The 17,159-nt window shown below is 39.0% G+C and overlaps 3 protein-coding genes across 5 annotated transcripts in view; 1 reads left to right on the top strand and 2 right to left on the bottom strand.

Moving 5' to 3' along the window:
- Positions 1 to 47: 47 nt before the first annotated feature.
- Positions 48 to 3,026, top strand: LOC105184658 (uncharacterized). 2 transcript variants are annotated; one of them, XM_011143569.3, is made up of 5 exons: positions 48 to 349; positions 421 to 653; positions 1,393 to 1,618; positions 1,711 to 2,164; positions 2,313 to 3,026. In XM_011143569.3, exons 1-5 carry the CDS (start codon positions 250 to 252, stop codon positions 2,377 to 2,379), a joined length of 1,080 nt encoding a protein of 359 aa, XP_011141871.1. In that variant the 5' UTR covers positions 48 to 249; the 3' UTR covers positions 2,380 to 3,026. The 2 variants fall into 2 exon arrangements, with proteins under 2 accessions (XP_011141871.1, XP_025154116.1); XM_025298331.1 differs by having other exon boundaries at positions 1,711 to 3,026.
- A 296-nt stretch (positions 3,027 to 3,322) lies between these two features.
- On the bottom strand, positions 3,323 to 8,475 carry LOC105184645 (acylamino-acid-releasing enzyme). Of its 2 annotated transcripts, XM_011143551.3 has the most exons (15): positions 7,813 to 8,475; positions 6,972 to 7,027; positions 6,648 to 6,865; positions 6,362 to 6,525; positions 6,148 to 6,290; positions 5,797 to 6,058; positions 5,570 to 5,718; positions 5,310 to 5,475; positions 4,969 to 5,220; positions 4,736 to 4,873; positions 4,439 to 4,659; positions 4,264 to 4,343; positions 4,141 to 4,188; positions 3,729 to 3,947; positions 3,323 to 3,621 (listed from the first exon to the last, which is right to left on the bottom strand). In XM_011143551.3, the coding sequence occupies exons 2-15, from the start codon at positions 7,017 to 7,019 to the stop codon at positions 3,489 to 3,491; spliced, it is 2,241 nt and encodes a 746-aa protein (XP_011141853.1). In that variant the 5' UTR covers positions 7,020 to 7,027; positions 7,813 to 8,475; the 3' UTR covers positions 3,323 to 3,488. The 2 variants fall into 2 exon arrangements, with proteins under 2 accessions (XP_011141853.1, XP_011141861.1); XM_011143559.3 differs by lacking the exon at positions 4,141 to 4,188 and having other exon boundaries at positions 7,813 to 8,473.
- A 2,599-nt stretch (positions 8,476 to 11,074) lies between these two features.
- The window catches only part of Swip-1 (EF-hand domain-containing protein D2 homolog Swip-1), a 19,691-nt gene continuing 13,606 nt past the window's right edge, over positions 11,075 to 17,159 (bottom strand). Inside the window, exons 2-4 of the mRNA XM_019842057.2 lie at positions 15,635 to 15,782; positions 12,792 to 12,926; positions 11,075 to 11,914 (exon numbers count right to left, since the gene is read on the bottom strand). Of these exons, the coding sequence (XP_019697616.1) occupies positions 11,777 to 11,914; positions 12,792 to 12,926; positions 15,635 to 15,782 (421 nt within the window). The 3' untranslated portion in view covers positions 11,075 to 11,776. The remainder of the gene's footprint in view (positions 11,915 to 12,791; positions 12,927 to 15,634; positions 15,783 to 17,159) is intronic.

Raw genomic sequence — 17,159 nt, 5'->3', positions numbered from 1 at the left:
AAGAGGAGCCGATAGCAGCCGACAGATGTCGAGTGACGTCGGACTGAATCGTTCGTCGCTCCCCTGAAGGGTGATGCACCTTTGCGGTAACGACGACGCAGAATCGGCTCCGGCCGCTCAATTCTACGAAAAGAATTCCGCAGGTTCAGTGCGGAGCAAACGACGCTTCGTCATCGCTGATTCTGGTTTGGCCGCGCAGTTCTTCGCGCGTGTCTTCTATATGGCTTTGTGACACGGTTTCATTTTGTTATGAAAATGGCCTATCAGCTGGACGTTTATCTGCTGATCCTGCTATCGAGCATGGTCGCGCACCTCTGTTGGTGCGTGCGTTATAACAATTACTATGAGTGTAAGTATCCACGGAATCATACACGAGATCTCGTGTTTGTTCATAACCTTATTTTCGTGTCCCGGTTTCAGATGGTCTTGAGAACGAGAAGATCTGCCACTCGATGAACAGAGGACATACGCACGACATACGCAATGTCACCGCGGTGATCGTCGGGTCCAAGCACTTGTTCGATCGGTGGATCGTTAATTACGATCGCCATTGCAAATTTACCTTCAAAACTGCCAAGGAGGAGGGTCTCATTGCTATTATTCACAACATGTTTTTCCGTCTCAACGGTACCAATTGCCTGGATTATGTACGGGTGAGTTATAGATGATTCATACGTGTGAGTACTGTGTTAACTGGTTAATCTTCTCCAGTATTGAAAACTGCTGATATATCTGTACTGAGAAAGCTTTAGCTTCTAGGGCGATATTTATAATTGGTTTTTACATTTAAGATCATTTTAAGTTCATCAAATATATACTAAGTGAATCATTTAATTAACTGGGAAGAATTGGAAGATGAATTTGGGCAGTCCTAGATATAAGATCCTATTATGAATGACGTTCTTAGTTTCTGTTTGTTTCTCTTTGTAGTAGACTATATTCTTATAGTAGGCTAATCAAATTAATCCTATTTATCCTATTATTGTATTTAACTTATAACCTTATTAGTGATATTTGTACTAGATTCAAATGTATATTCTTAGCTTTCATGCATCACATAAGGTTTTCAATGATACGCTCTTGTAATTGTAGTGGACTTACAAATTTGAAATACTCATAGATGTAACTCATAGATGTAACTTTTTCAAAATATTTTAGCTTATTTCAAGAGCCAATCAAAGTCTCTTGTTTATCCAATATCAATTGATGAAGTTTGTCAGAACTGAGTAGATCCAATTTACATGTAAATGAAATATGCATATTAAATTATGTTATATTAAAAAAATTTACAACAGATATTGGCGGAGCAAAGAATTGCTTTAGACTGCACCTTAAGTGAAGCAATTGCAATTGATACTCGTAACATTAGGTTTTTAACAGATGCTTCATTAGTTTAAAAGGAGTGATGGTTTCCAAACTGGCAAATTCTGTGGGACAGTAAATCTGAACTCGCCATACTACTCTACAAGTAGTACATCCGCACATGGTCACAGTAATAGCGAATTCGAACAAATTTTCAACCACGCAGGAAAACTAGAAACTGAGATATTTATTTCAAAGGAAAGTGTACCAAAGGGTCAATCTTTGGATCTGAAAATAATTTATACACCATTCAGAAGTACGTTGAACACATTTATATAATTTTAACTTATAGGATACTAAGGAGGATACAAAATTATAGATTAATCTTGTTAACTGATCTGCTTATAGAATGTAGCACAGTAAATGAACATCAATTTACATCGGTCGGCCTCAATACCTGTATTCGGAAGGAGTACATCTGCGACGGGATTCACAATTGTGTTAAGAGTATATGCGATGACGAGAGAGATTGTCCACCAGACACGGACGTGCTATCCCGAGAAGATACCACTACCGAGGTCACCGTGGGTGCAGTCACCACGGTGATCCTGTGCTTCATCATCTTTGTCATGTGCTTGTGGATCTGCAAGCGCTCGCAGAAGCTGTGCTGGTCGTCGGATTGCGCCGGACCAAACGTGTGTTCGAGGCCGGGCTCGTTGCCGCCGGACGTTGAGGGTCCGGCTAATCGCGCGGTACCTACCGCTCCCATGCTGGAGGTCGCAGTTTCCTCCCCTGTCGCGGACAAGGACCTGCCGCCCAGTTATGATTCGTTGTTCCCAGAACAAAGTAATCCTGCCAGATCGTAAGTTATTCAATCGTGTTTAGACGTGTCTCAACTTATCAACGCGTCGTCTAATGTTTTAATTAGACGTCGCGTTGTGCACGCGCAGCCAACAACGTGGCCGAACAAGCGTGCATGTCGTACACGACCGCATTTGTCCTCTTCTCAGGCTCCTGCAGTCTTCTGCAAAACAGCACGAAGCAAGGAGTCTGTTGCGAATTGAAGGGTCTTCATGAATCGATGAATGTACGTAACGTCGATCTCGATTATACTAGATTCGGCCGGTGCAATCCTTTAACCTCTCGCAATCGGGACTCGCAGCTCCTCCGCATATTTGATTGTATCATTATATGCATTATTATCATTAACAATGTGTAACGTACTCGTTTGTTTTTTATATATTAGTGAGATTTATATATTAGAGTGAGATTACGAGAAACACATGCGGTTAAGGTTTTGAACTTAGGTGCAGTTTAGTTATAATGTTCTTCTGCCCTTTCGTATAGCTCGTAAGCAGAGCAAAGGGCTTTTCAGAGGTATTGGGAAAGCTTAAATGCATCGGTGCATCCGCTGCGCCCTTTTCCCTTTCTCGCCTTTTTGTATAATTTTATTTATAAACTCGTCATATTCCTAAATTTTTACATCTTATGTTTTGTAATATTTTGTAATAAATATAGAAAGAACTAATATGGATAATATATGAAGATTTTGTTAAGTTATACATCAGAAATCCTGATGACAATCAAGAAACAAGAGCCTAGGAGTGGCTTTTTGATATTCGACGAAACAATCGTAATTTCTTACATCGTAACGATGCAGTATTTTAATTTCCTTAAATATGTTAATTTCTTAACGTGTAGTTGAAAATTGTATTCTACCGGTAGCTGTTATCATTTATATCTCGTATATACACAGTCACGATATATTTACCAAGTTGATAGCGTTAAATCTGATGATTGATATGATGATCTTGATAAAGCAATGGAATTACAATTTGACAAGATTCTCGAATGTATCTTATAGGTGCACATTTGCGAGAGCGATTCTTAAACTCGCTTATATTGAAATATATTTCGAAAAACGACTTGGCATATGCGTCGTGTTTACAATAACTTATATATACGTATATATAAAGTATACAAATTTTATATAACAATATACAAATTCTACAAATGTGTGTGTATATTTTGGAGAACGAATATTGTTCTTTGTGAAAAGTATATATGTAATAATATTGCGTATATATATATATATATATTCATATATTTATATATATTCTGAAAATTTGTGATAATAAAGATCTTTACATACATATACATATGTTTGAAATCAAACACAGGAAGATTTATTCCTCGTTTTCGAGTTCTGCGTCATCATCCTTCTTCAAATGCTCGAGTAACCAGATACAATCGTTGATGATGTGATCGATTTCAGCTGGCCCGCTGGATAACTGATGATTATCATCGTAGACGAGTAGTCTGCAATTGTACCAGTAATTATTTTAGTAAAAACATAATGTGTGTGACAATAAAGTGTCTAATCTACATATTGTGCTTAAGCACAATAAATCTGAATGATTTATTACTTGGTCTTCACGTTGTTGGTCTTAAGACGATGATACCACGACTTTCCACTCGAGCACGGCACTCTCAGATCGCTCGTTCCGATAGAGACCAAGGTCGGTGCCTTAACTTTGTTGACATGAGCAATAGGCGAACATTCTAACATTTTCGTGTACAAAAGGGGATCGGGTTCACCGCCACTTTCTAAAACGTTGCAGGTAATGCCCGTAGTCGCACAGCACCTATAACAGAAAGTTTAATCACATTCATCGTGCAAGTACCAGCTTGACGTTTAGCGACAGCACGTCCATTCGAGTTACTCCTATATAATCCATACGCATATACCTCAATCGAGAGAAAAGCTGTATTTCAGTCAAGATTAAATAAAAAAATGCCTAATGAATTGGATACATTTGAAGTAACAATTAAGCTTACACATCATGAAGACATTTTATTTTCTCATCCTTAGACAGAGCATTGCGACTGAAATACAAATAGGACATTGAATAATTAAGGACGTGAATAGAGCGTAACTAATAAGAGCAAGTGTCTCTTTACCAATCTGGGATATCCGACGTGTGGAACATAAGGGCGATATTGACCACTGGATTTCTTGCGACTACTGCTTTGAACATGTCCTAAGAACGAAAATAGATATTACATATCGATGTCCGCGTAGTAATTGAAAATTAGATTTAGGAACTTGTATAAACTTAATATCTCATTCGCTCACCGGAGCTTGTGCGCTCAAGTGCGTTACTAAGAATCCACCGTGTGATCCACCGCAAAGACCTATACGTTTGGGGTCGAGCCAAGGATACTTCTTCGACGACTCTTCCGCAGCAGTTATACAGTCTTTCACGTCTACATTTCCCACTCTTCCTTCGAGAAACTCCACGGTCGCGGCTCCCATTCCTGTGGAACCTCGGTAATTCACCAGAACTAGCGCGAAACCTAAAGTTCACATAATTCATCAGTAAACGGATAACTTTTTTCTGATCTTGCAGAGAACGATATGTACACTTATTACCTGATGATACCAAGAAAGAGAAATCCAAAGAAAATGTGTTTGCATAATTGCTGTGAGGGCCTCCATGTGGTACGATTATAAAAGGTACTGACTTAGTTTTTCCACTTTTGGGGCCGAAGTAAATAAAGTTGAATTGTTCTGAAAACAAAGAGGAATGTCATTTATTTTATCTTCTTTCGCGGCAAATAGCCGCGAAAGAAAATAACGCCGATAAAAATGTGCAGTTTACTTACTTATTTCGTCATCGTTGTCATAAGTATATTCATTGCCTTCGTACATATACTTATCTAGACCAAGATCTAGTGGTGTTGTAATCACTGTTTTTGGAATATCACCAGTATTCAGTTCAGTATGTTGGAAACAACCTACCATGAGGCATGGAGGTTGTGTTAAAGATGTACTTAAAAATGCAATTGCATTTTCTTTTACATCTAGTATATTAAGGCTGCCACTTTCATTTTGTATCTCAACCATAGTTTTTGTTTCTGTAAATTCAACAAATTCGTTTATATCGTGCAATGAGGATATATTAACGCTATTAAGTTGTTATTAATTCTAATATCTAGCTGCTTACTTATGTTTACAATATATGAGAAAATATTATTCTTCTGAGGAGTACTGAAGAATAAATGTTCGTCATCGCTCCAACAACGATCTGATAAACGACCATATATTCCATAAAACTGCTTGTTTTTTTTAATTGTTTCGCTCGTTTGCACAATATCCACAATTATGCTATTCTATGTACGAAACAATGAAATTTTTCATATCATTAATATACCATATATATATATATCTTCTCTTTGTAATTTAATCCGATTTTTTATATATTACCTTCGTTTCTTTGGATCTTAGATCGCGCAACATAAGTCTTTGAGTGTTATGATGCATATTAGTAACATTTCTCTCTATCCAAACGAGATAATCTCCACTAGGGCTAATTCTAGGGCTATGCACAGCACACTTATCATCAGATAATTTTTCTACACGATAAAAATTACAATTTTTTTTACTATATATACATATAGCATCTGCACATTAATTTTCTAAATGTTCCTTACGAAATTTCCCATCTTTCAATAAAAATATCCACGAAGTTCTATTGGTGCAGGCGACAAGACCTAAGTACCGTGGCTCATGTTTCCAAGCTACACCAATTATATCCTGTTCTTTTGTCCAGATTACTTGAGCAGGAGAAAGATCATCTGGTACTTCAGATAATGTTGTGATTGTTTCTAATATCGTATCAAGAATCACAATAACAGGGCGATGTTTATCTACCAGCTGTTCTCCCCAATGAGGTTTATAGATATATTCATTACCCTGTATAATATAAAACAAACATATATAGAGATATATAGAGATAGATAAAAACATGGTAATCTAAATAAGTAGTAAAGCAGAGCACTTACAGCAATTACTGTTTCATCATCTTTATTGTCCTTCTTGTTCTGAGGTTTTTGCTTATAAAATGGTTCTGTCTTGGGAAGTTTCTTTTCTGCTATGTAAAGAAGTTTAGTACTATCCGGAGACCACTTAAAAGAACTAAATTCATCTGCAGCAAAATGTTTACACAATTAATATAATATATATTTTATAAAACTAAGTCGGTGAAAGTTGTCTTACTGTCTGTATAAACACTGCCATGGACATCCAAAGCTGAGAGATCATAATTTTTCACCATATACTGTTTATCCCAGATTTCTATAAATTCCTTTTTAGAATTGTCAATTGTAACTTGCCGCAAAACAGCTTTAAATTTTTCATCATGTGTCATAGTGGACATGAGCCTAAATTGAGAATAATTTATTTATATTATATATATATATAATATATATATATATATATAATTATTTATCTTATATATATATATATATATATTACTAAATGATAATATATTAAAATTGCATACTCTGTAGTAATATCAACTGGAAAACTAGAGGAAATCTCAGTACAGTCAGATTTAATGATATGATCTATCAGGAAACGTTGATTGTTCTTTGTCTCCAAATTTCTCTGCGTCCATTTGCTTTGTATGATTAAGTTGTTATTTAATGAATTCAGAATTCTTACATTGCTTAAAGATGGAGTAGCAGCTAATGTTGTATATAGCTTCACCAACTTTTCTATCTATAAAATATGTATCTCTTTTATATATTATATATTATTATATATTACAAATTTCTTTGATTCTACCACTTTTTGAAAAGTATCACCTTAAGAAATATTTGTATACCTGTACTAATGCCATTCTGATATTCTCTGTGGAGTTGGTACTTTCCATGTCAAAAACTACAATAACAGGGAGATGTTTTCATGTCAAGAACCACAATAATAGGGCAATGGTTTTAGATGGATTATTTATTTTAAATTAAAACAAATATATATATGTATTAAATGAACCAATGTACAACATATTGCAATAAATACCATTTATATGACTAGTGAACAACAAATGGAATAATTCATATGTTCTTCAACTGATGATACTGCTAGCTAGTTAGCTGACAAATGACATTATTCCCTGGTAGCACATATTGTTGGGCCAATATTGGCTACAAATTGGACCCCCAATATTGGCCGATGTATCCCCAATATAAGTCAATATTGGTATAACAATGCTATGCAATATTGGCGATATATTATAATTTAATGTTTAACCAATATTGGCTGTATATTGGGATACACTGGGTCAATGTAACCCCAATTTATGTCACCATAGCCAATGTAACACCAATGTAACGCCAATGAAGTATGCTACTAGGGTTCATATTTATAATACCGTTATATCGTATGGTTATTGATGGTGCTACTATTTTATAGATATTATGTAGTATTAAAAATTATATATATATTTATAGATAGTTGCTATATAGATAAACATGATATTAATACTTTATACAATTTATAAATTATGGCGAATTGCACGTGTGAAGTATTTATCTGTTGTTCCATATAAAAATAAATATATTCATAGTATAAGATTAAGGTTATGGCTGATAACGTTATAAATATTATTGACATCATATTGTACATACAAGAATTTATAGAAAAATTAAATTAATGAAAGTATTTACCTCTTATTGATTTATATTGCAAGTTCTCTTCGTTTTACAGACTATACGTTTACTACATAGACTACACAGGTTGTTACGAATACACTCGAATACACTCAATGATATTCAATGATGAACTGAGAAATTATCAACTAGTATGATTGCTGAAAAGGGAAAATTCGTGCATGCGCGTTAAGCCCTGGTCTACAATAGGTGATTTAAGTTTTAAGTTATAAGAAGTTAACCAATTACAGTTGAATGTGTGGAAAATAATCGACTGCCATTGGTTAATTTCTTATCGCTTAAAGCTTAACATATTCATTGCCATTCACGCGATGTCGCGTGATCGCTATAACGAGTCGCTAACGAGTTTCTATGCGGGATAGAATAGGCGAAACGGCGCGTGATGTTTACATACATAGGCCACTGGGGAAGGGATCGAACTCTCGTGGAGGGGGGATGGCCTCCAGCCATCGTCTGTTGAAAAAAAAAGAAAAAATAACTTTGGCCACCACACGAAATTCAAATTTTCAGTTTGGCAATGAACGTATTAAATTACCTATTGTAGACCAGGGTTAATGCAAGACTCAGCAAATTCTGTTGAGCCGCCAAAGTTTTTTGTTTGCCTCCCCGAACGCAGCTAGTAAGTGCGTTCGAAAAGCGCACCAATTGCATTCAGCTTTGATGACTAAATTAATATAAAAAATATCGACTTGTCTTTTACCTTAGAAATTATTTCTTCGTCTTTTTATTTTATGTTATCACATTTTATTTATGTTATTAACATTTTCAAAGTTGTAATCATGTTTCTTCATCCATCCATTTAGAATTCAAAAATCGAATTCGCAAATACATCTTTGTTTGCCCGCGAAAATTTAAGTTATCTCTTGGAACATGAGCTTGGAAACATGAGCCACGGTACTTAGGTCTTGTCGCCTGCACCAATAGAACTTCGTGGATATTTTTATTGAAAGATGGGAAATTTCGTAAGGAACATTTAGAAAATTAATGTGCAGATGCTATATGTATATATAGTAATCTATTATAATTAGTTGTGTTTAGAAAACACAACGCTAAAATATAAGCGAACCAAATTTATTATCATTCGAAAATTCGACTATACTTCTGTAAAAAAAATTGATGTCTTTACCATTATATAGCATATTATTCTAAATTACTTTAATAAACTTTATTAAATTAATTTACTTATTATTTTATTAATTGCTTTATTTATCTTTACTATCATTATCGTACAGAAAGAAAGAACTACTGTTATGTATTGAATATTTAGATATCTCTGTTGATTTTCTTTACATTCTTCTTCAATTGTCTCTCAGCCTTTCTAGGTTTTTTACTGCGGTCACAAAAATTTCTCTCTTTCTCTCTCTCTCTCTCTCTCTCTCTCTCTCTCTCTCTCTCTCTGTCTCTCTCTCTCTCTCTCTCTCTTTCAATATTGGCTCCAGGCGCTTATTAAAGCGAATTCCCAAACGACGTTGTACGATAAATTAAGATAATCAGATATTAGAATGTTAAAGCAAAGCAATGGTGAAGTGTAGTAAAAACAGGGACTACGTGTACGCAGTCCCAATAGTCAAAAATTACGTGTAGTGACAAAAACCACATCAAATGGCTTCGGAGGCCAACAAAAAAGACTCTACAAAAATTTATTTGAAAACTTAACAGTCTATCAAATGACAGCAAATTATAAATATTGTAATTTTATTTTAAAAATATCAAATTTAAAATTAAAAATATCTAATGAATGTTATATATGCACATTATGTAGAAGTCATCCCTAATAGCACAGATGTCCAGAGAACGTTCCCAGGAGAACATGTGTTATCAGGGATATTAGGTAATATTCTACGAACTTTTAAAACGCACTATCATGTTTGAATAATAAGACATTTTATACAAATTTATGTATCTCACGACATGCATGTTATATTTAAAACGCACTATCATGTTTGAATAATAAAACATATTATACAAATTTATGTATCTCATGACATGCATGTTATATTTATATGTTTAAATATTGAAAGGCGAAGAAGAAGGATATATTATAGGGAACGAAAAAAACTTTTGCGTGTAAATATTATATCAGTTATTTGCTTCACTTTACATTACTTAGTCGGTTTCTTTTCTGTCAACGACGATAGCACGATGTAATTTCTATATCACAATATCAATATAACGCCGGTATAATCATTTCACTCTCTAATCAAATCTGTAAGAAATCGACGCAACAAAATAAAGAGTCTATATTTACAGTCTATAGCTTATAAATCTATGCGCTTCCTAAAATAGATGTCCGAAATTTTCTAATATTATGTACAAAGTTCCATCTGAAATATCATATGTATCTCATAAGCAATACATTGTATGTCATATAAGCGATAAAATATATGATAATAATATAATAATAAATATAACAATGTATAATATATATGAAGTTCATTAAAATAGAAAAATGAAAGTTCCTTCGGATTACGACGGAATTCGAATTTGTTTAACATTTTTAGTATTTTTATATTTTTCGCTTTATTTAATGCAGAAATAACGACCCGATAAACAAGGAATATTAATCAGTCTCTTGTCAGTCAAGCATAGTAAAATATTTGTTAGAATTATATGAATGAAACACAAAACATTGTAATGGTAACAAATCGTTGGGCAAATATTCAATATTTTGTTGTTAAAAATAAGCAAAGATATTTACAACATACAATTGCATACATACGACCTACATACGTATCTCTTATGCTATACACCGTATTAGAAACATATATTTAGTGTGTGCGTCAGTTAACGCGATAAAATCAATGTTAACGCAATCGAGAAATAATCATCGTAATTAAAATTAAAGTACATACGCCAGCGAAGTAAATTTCACGCTACCGGAAAGAGATCGAGAGTCTTCAAGATCATCCCCTGGAATAATGCAATATCGATTCTTATATTCAATCTTCTTTTTAATCCATCGTTTCTTAATTCTCTCTTCGACTAAACTGTAGGAAAGAATATAATCTACCAACAGTCCTTTAATGGTCACAACAAGAAGGATCAATTCTTCAAGGTTAACGTCTTCGGATTTCATCGGAGTTTACATCTCCGTCAATATATTTATATCTATGTTAAACAACAATTTACGCAAGATTACTAAATCACGCTCTCTGAATCTCAAATTTCGCTCTTACGATTGTTAGGTCCGTTGACAACTTTAACAGTAATACCGTAGCTAAAACTGCAGATACAACAATCTAGAGTTTGCGCTTAATTGTTTTATGCACGAAGGTTGCAGTGCATCATAAAGTAAGAACTTTGTGTCAGATTTGAAATTGTCTCCGTAGAATAGACATACATCGAACAACTAGTCATCAATAACATTCAAAATATCTCCGACTTTTCTACACAAAGTTTTCACGTGTATATATCTGAATCAGAAACTTTCCACAATAACGTGATACGAATGTGACAATCGCCATGTAGCATAAAAAAATATAGAATTAAAATAGCGCCTCTCCGAAAAAAACTCACTATCTATCTCCTTATCGTCATTTATTCATAGACGTGACATGTTAACGCGCCCGAAGCACGATATTGAAAACATTCTATTCCTGTCTCCGGAGCAGGGATCAAAAGCGTTTTACGTTTTACGGTTTCGTCAAGTTTATGTCTCGATATTAAAATGCAAGAGAAAACGGGACTTGTTGTAATTATACCACGGTGCTTCGATCCGTGCTCCGGCAGTTCGACGAACAATCACCGTCGTGAGCGTGCCGCGATTTCACGTCGCTCCGGAGCGCGCACTTAAATTCTTTATAGAGTCGCACTCGTCGGCGATGCTCGATATCGCGACCGCTCGCTCTGCTTCGAGAGCATCGGGGGATATAAACCTAACGATCTAGACGGCGATTCTACGTCGTAGTTTCTAACAACGACTCGAGGTGCTGGTTGCTGCTTTCGCGTGTTCCTTCGTCGCTTAATTATTGCCGAAGAGAGCAGCTTTCTGCCGGAATTGCTCCCGCCTCGCCGCTTTTTCCTCCTCCTCTCGCTTTCGCTCCTCCTGCTCCATGCGAATTTCGTCCTCGAATTTCGACGCCTTTCGAAGCTGTTCGATCTGCAAAAGCAAAAAGAAAAACAGGATAGATCAAGAATGCGTTAATCGAAGCGCGCACCAAGTACAACTCGGTCGGGTTACGCTCTCGCGCGTACATTTTTTTCAGCTCGTGACACGCTAAAGTAACTTTCTGGGCCTGGCATGTGTCATTTACGTCCGTGCGCATAGGAAGCCGCGTGTGTTGTGTCCGGGATCTCCTGTGTGATTGTACGGCTGAGCAGGATTTGATAAGGGACTATATTATTTTCCTCGTCGCTGAGAGCCCACTAATCTCGACAATTTTTTACAGCAGTAGAAATTATCTTAAAAACGATAATCACGAACGATTAGAAGAAATCTCTGAAAAAATTTTCGGAGTCTCCCGAATATCGGACAAAATTTTATTACATTTGTACACAAAATAACATCTCAGTTCGTGTCACTGAACAAGGAGCAGACGAGAACTCAACGACGAGAGACGAGATCTCTGTGTTACACCGCGAACGAAAACATTCATCTAAACGTTCGATTGCTTCGAAACACGGTCGAGATAACTGAGAACAATTGACTAAACATAAAGGAATGTCCCCCGACAAAAAAATCTTCCTCTTCCTTACGATTCTTTTAAAGCTCTCATCCGGTTCCCAGATAATGGAAAACCGAAATTATACATATTTCGGCTGACCGGAAGAGAATTTCAAAATGCCTGCGAACTAAATTCAGCTCGATGAATCAGAGATTTAACTTCCTCCGGCGGAAACACAGTCAGTTCATCCTCACACTAATTCCACCATTCTTTTTCCTCATGAACTGAAAAACATTAGCAGGAAAAGCAGGAGCCTCTTCGGCGAGAGGAATCTCGTTATCGAGGAGGATGATGGAATGTGGAAATACATACCTTGGCCTCGAAAAAGTGTTTAGCACCGGTAACTCCGACCTCATCGACGTCGACTTCGGTGAGTCTGGCCAGCTGGCTCAATCCGGAATCCCGTTCTAACTCACCAGCGCGCGCCTTGCGATAGATCAGCAGAAACTGTAACAAGGTGTTACCACGTATTGAGCGGCAATCAGAATTATGGTGGCACGGGCAAACTTTCGAGAGAACGGCCAACCGCGGAGGATCACGTCTCACTACTATTGGCGAGCAACTTTGCGTGAGATCTTCCGTAGGACACGCGCGAAATTTTTGCCAACACTCAAGCGGAACAACCGGAAGAGAGAATCCAGAGTTCCTGTGGCTTCTCCGCAGCTCGCGTCATTTTCGTGTCACGCTACTTCGCGCGGCATTTTTATCGCCGCCGAATCGAGGGAGCGCGATTGCGCGCTTGATAAGAGACGACGGAGTGATTCTCATTAAACGGTGCAAAGCCGCGATTCGCGGCCGAGAGGGGCGACATGCGTGTCACAAGGGTTTTACGGTAATTCATAACGGACGATGAGTAAGAGGAAGGTGAGTAAGCCGAGCGCTGCCGCTACTCCCGCGCGCGCGCGCGCGTATCGCGCAATGAATCACACATTCGCGCCCAACGCGAGCCGCATATTCGAAGCCGGGATCGAATCGCGACCTGTGCGCGCTTTGTTTGCGAAACGCGGAATGTCACGCGCGATTGTTGTCCGCGCTTCGCATTTCGCATGGGCGCCGCGCGCGCTTTTCCTTCGGGAGCACCTTCTCGGCTTACAGCTTACGTTGGCTCGCGTTGCGCGGAGGTTGCGTTAACAGCGAAAGTTTCTGCCGGCGTTTCGCGTGCTCTGCATTCAGCGGGCGTGTTGCAAAATCGGTTAGGCGCAATTGATTCCGCGTGCGGGCGTTACCGCGGTCTCTCCCGTCGCGTCGAAACGCAAACACCTTCCCTGCGGTTCGCAAGATCCGGGAAAACGAAATCGAGACCGAGCGTCGTGCATTCGTGGCGATAATTCGTGGCGTCCCCTCCCAGGAAATGCGAGAGAATTCTCTTTCTCTTCGGATACGTTAGTAATTCTATCTTCAATTCATCCGTTTAATTTACTTTTCCTCTCTTTTTTTCTTTTCCTTTTTTACGGAGTCTCCGGCAAATCGTGTCTCGACACGATGGATATCAGGCTGTCTTTCTGCATATTTTGCAGCCGCAGGATATTTAACATCGAAAATCGAGCGGTCGGCCTTAATTGGAATTTTTCCGGGGGCGAGCTCGCGCGATTTTTTCCCACGGCGAGTTTCCCACTTTCGCGCGTCTCTCACACTGACGCGGCTAGTTTTTCGATAGTTTTTAAAACGCATCATCGCGCGAGTAAGTGACCGAAATAGAAGCACTCCAACGCCCTCCCTATACCCTCCCCGACGCACACACCCGGCCGCATGTGCCTCGGGAGAATAAACACGATCGTCGAATGTGTATGCCTAGCGGAGGAGTACGTTAAACATTGCATGGGGTCTACTATTTTTACGTATGGCGTATCGTACGTGCACGCGCGCCACAAATGATGAACCTCCGTGTCTCACGGAAGTTCTCTCAGTCGAGCCTGCGAGGGAAGAAAAGGAGTTTACGAGGTGCGGAGGAACGGAAGAGCTTAGGGACGCGGTTCCGGTGCGCGAAGTTCGCGCGAAAGATCCGGAATAATTTTCTCCCTCTGCCTCGCGAGGGCACGCGAACGCGAATTTCAGCGAGCGGAAACGGTTGTCGGGAATGCCATCGATTCTGCCTTTAATCTGCCGTTAAAATTAGACTCGCCGCGAAATTAAAATTCCTCTCCGGAACCGGCGCGCACGTGCGCGGCTTGCGCGACGGAGCGCACGCAGCGAAGTCTATTTCGGCTCTCGATACTTTTAACGACCGCAAGCGCGGACTTGCGAAACGCACTATCGTCGGTCAGGGTGGCCGCAGAGACCGGCGGTTATGTTTACACCGGCCATTCGGGAGCCTAACCGAGCGCGTTAACCGACCGCGGCACGCTTTCCCAAGCGAGTTCGCGGTAAAACGCATTTTCCTCCTCGCAGCTCGACTTAACGAAATTGAACTCGAGGTGCGAGTTATATTTCCTCCGGCTGCGGCGATTCTCGTCGAATGACGCCGCGGATATTCGTTTTCGCGAGAACGAGACTGATTTGAATTTATCAACACGCCGACTGTCACGCTGATTTCCACCGATTGTTTCAACGCTCGGCCCGAATTGGAATCATCAAAGATGCGGCGAATAAATGCAATTCGCGGTGCATATGCTCGTTAGCTCATTTCATCGGCTCGCATCGGCTACATGTCAAACTTGTTGTACGCGTTTTGCATGTCAATTATTAACGAGCAATGTTACAATGCCGCTATGTTACAAACAGCAACTGTGAATTCTCTTTATAAAGTAAACGTATCGAATTGTGCCATTTTAAGCAGAGATCAATTTTTGAGAGTTTACTTTTACGAAAGTAAAATGATGTTAGAGAAAGATAAGACTATAAATCTTATTAAAAGTTATTATTGTAAATTAGCAAAAGTACATATACAAATTAGAAATAAGATTATTTATTTATATAGAAGAATTAAGTGTGAACTGCAAATGTCCCGAATTACGCCCATTAAAATTGTAGGTCCTAATTCACGCCACTCTACATTATATTATATTATATTATATAAACTCTCTCCTAAACCGTTCAATTCTTTTTCAAAAAGCTCAAAATGATCACTAAGTGATGGACAGAGCTAATCTCTGCTTCGTTCGTTATTTCGGAATCTTGATGCGCTCTTTTTTTCGATGATAGTAAAATATACCCACCTCACGAAAAGATATGCGGCCGTCCCCGTCCTCGTCGATCTCCTGGATCATCGCCTTGAGACCGAGATGTGTTTGCGGTGCACCTAAGACTTCCATCATCCGCTTCAGTTCGGCGAGATCAAGGTAACCGTCACGGCCATCGTCGAATCTGCAATCGACGTCAATGATTATCATCGGCGAATTGAGAGAAACAATTCGTCGCACCGAGTGAAGTCTGGAAGCAATTGTTCTCGTCACCGGAGATGCGGCAATTATAATATATATTTCCTTGTAAAAGTTCGTAAAGTAAAAGAGAGTCCAAACGCTGAACAAAAATCCGAAGCTGAGAGACAACAAAGTTGGATTTGTAAGAGAGTAAACCTTGCTCCTTCCGATTTCCTCAGAGTCGACTTAATTTTCATGATGATACGTGATAATCCAACTGATTCTTAAGAAATGTAAAGATCGGGAAACACATCAATGTTTAAATAAGAGCATATACGTCATCGCTAAAATAACGTCGATTTGAAAGGAAGTTCAATATCGTTTGGAACGAGACAGACTTCGAACTGTAAAAATTGCTCGAGGTTGAGAGTATTAATATTGTCGACCTGATCGAGACGCGGGAGATCATTTGAATTAATACGATAAAATCTAGTCCTTCCCGCTAACTGACGAGAATCTTAACGCGACCTTCTTTCGTCACTCGACGAAATGGTATCTTTCAGCGCGCGATTGACCCGTCCATAAATCATCGCGATGACGCCGCTCGGTCAATGAGACGTCCGACCAAACGTGTCGCACACACGTCGCTTCTGTTTAATCGCGACATCGCACGCAATCTAATCGGCGTATATTGAGCACGGCGTTGCGAAAGCACGACCAAGAAGAATATTCGGGTCATTCAATGTCATTATTGGCGGAGGACGAGGCACGATTATCGTACGAATTATCCTGTCGTCGTGGAAGTCGGCGGAGCGGAGTCGCTCCACCTCGGTCGCCGCGAAAATAGCCCGACCGTTCGATTCGTTTCGCGATACGCAAGAAAAGTCGAGAGCTACGACGACGATGACGAGGACGACGGCGACGGGGAATGGCACAAGTTTTCGCGCGGCCCTTTCCGTGGCTCGGTAAACAACCGTGGTTGGAATTCGCGAAGATACGACACGCTGTAAACAGCGACCGCTGAAACTGAGTCGTGAGGGAAATGAAACTTTTTTCCGCGGCGGTTTAATCCGAAATTGCGAGGAAAGGGGAAGAAAGTCCCGCGCGCAATCGATGATGCACGCGAGACGCGAGTAAATTCAGCCAAGCCAAGTCGACGACGGCGTCTGCGTCCGTGTCGAAAAAAGATAGACACGTTCGGGGTTTTTTTTTATCAGACTTTAATCGTGGAGAAATCGGTTGGATTTACCTGAGTTGAGTGACCGTTCGATTAATTCGTACGTAACCAAAGTACGTCGCCAGGTGCGAAAGGCTTGTTGTCTCTTAACTCAGCCGTCATTAACATTCGCGACTTTCCTCGAGGCTGACGGCCGCGACGTAA

The sequence above is a fragment of the Harpegnathos saltator genome, unplaced genomic scaffold (genome assembly GCF_003227715.2).
Source record: "Harpegnathos saltator strain DR-91 unplaced genomic scaffold, Hsal_v8.6 scaffold213, whole genome shotgun sequence".
Lineage (NCBI taxonomy): Eukaryota > Metazoa > Arthropoda > Insecta > Hymenoptera > Formicidae > Harpegnathos > Harpegnathos saltator.
The sequence above is the reverse complement of the archived record's forward strand: the minus strand, read 5'-3'. Positions and strand labels throughout refer to the sequence as shown.

What these genes read in the sequence shown, in the direction of transcription:
- LOC105184658 (XM_011143569.3), top strand. Translation starts at nt 250, where the DNA reads ATGAAAATGGCCTATCAGCTGGACGTTTATCTGCTGATCCTGCTATCG. An exon ending in AATTTATACACCATTCAGAA is followed by an intron (nt 1,619 to 1,710) that starts GTACGTTGAACA and finishes ATCTGCTTATAG; the next exon opens with AATGTAGCACAGTAAATGAA. An exon ending in CAAAGTAATCCTGCCAGATC is followed by an intron (nt 2,165 to 2,312) that starts GTAAGTTATTCA and finishes TCCTCTTCTCAG; the next exon opens with GCTCCTGCAGTCTTCTGCAA.
- LOC105184645 (XM_011143551.3), bottom strand. Translation starts at nt 7,019, where the DNA reads ATGGAAAGTACCAACTCCACAGAGAATATCAGAATGGCATTAGTACAG. An exon ending in TGGCAGTGTTTATACAGACA is followed by an intron (nt 6,291 to 6,361) that starts GTAAGACAACTT and finishes ATTTTGCTGCAG; the next exon opens with ATGAATTTAGTTCTTTTAAG. An exon ending in ATTGAAAGATGGGAAATTTC is followed by an intron (nt 5,719 to 5,796) that starts GTAAGGAACATT and finishes TTTATCGTGTAG; the next exon opens with AAAAATTATCTGATGATAAG.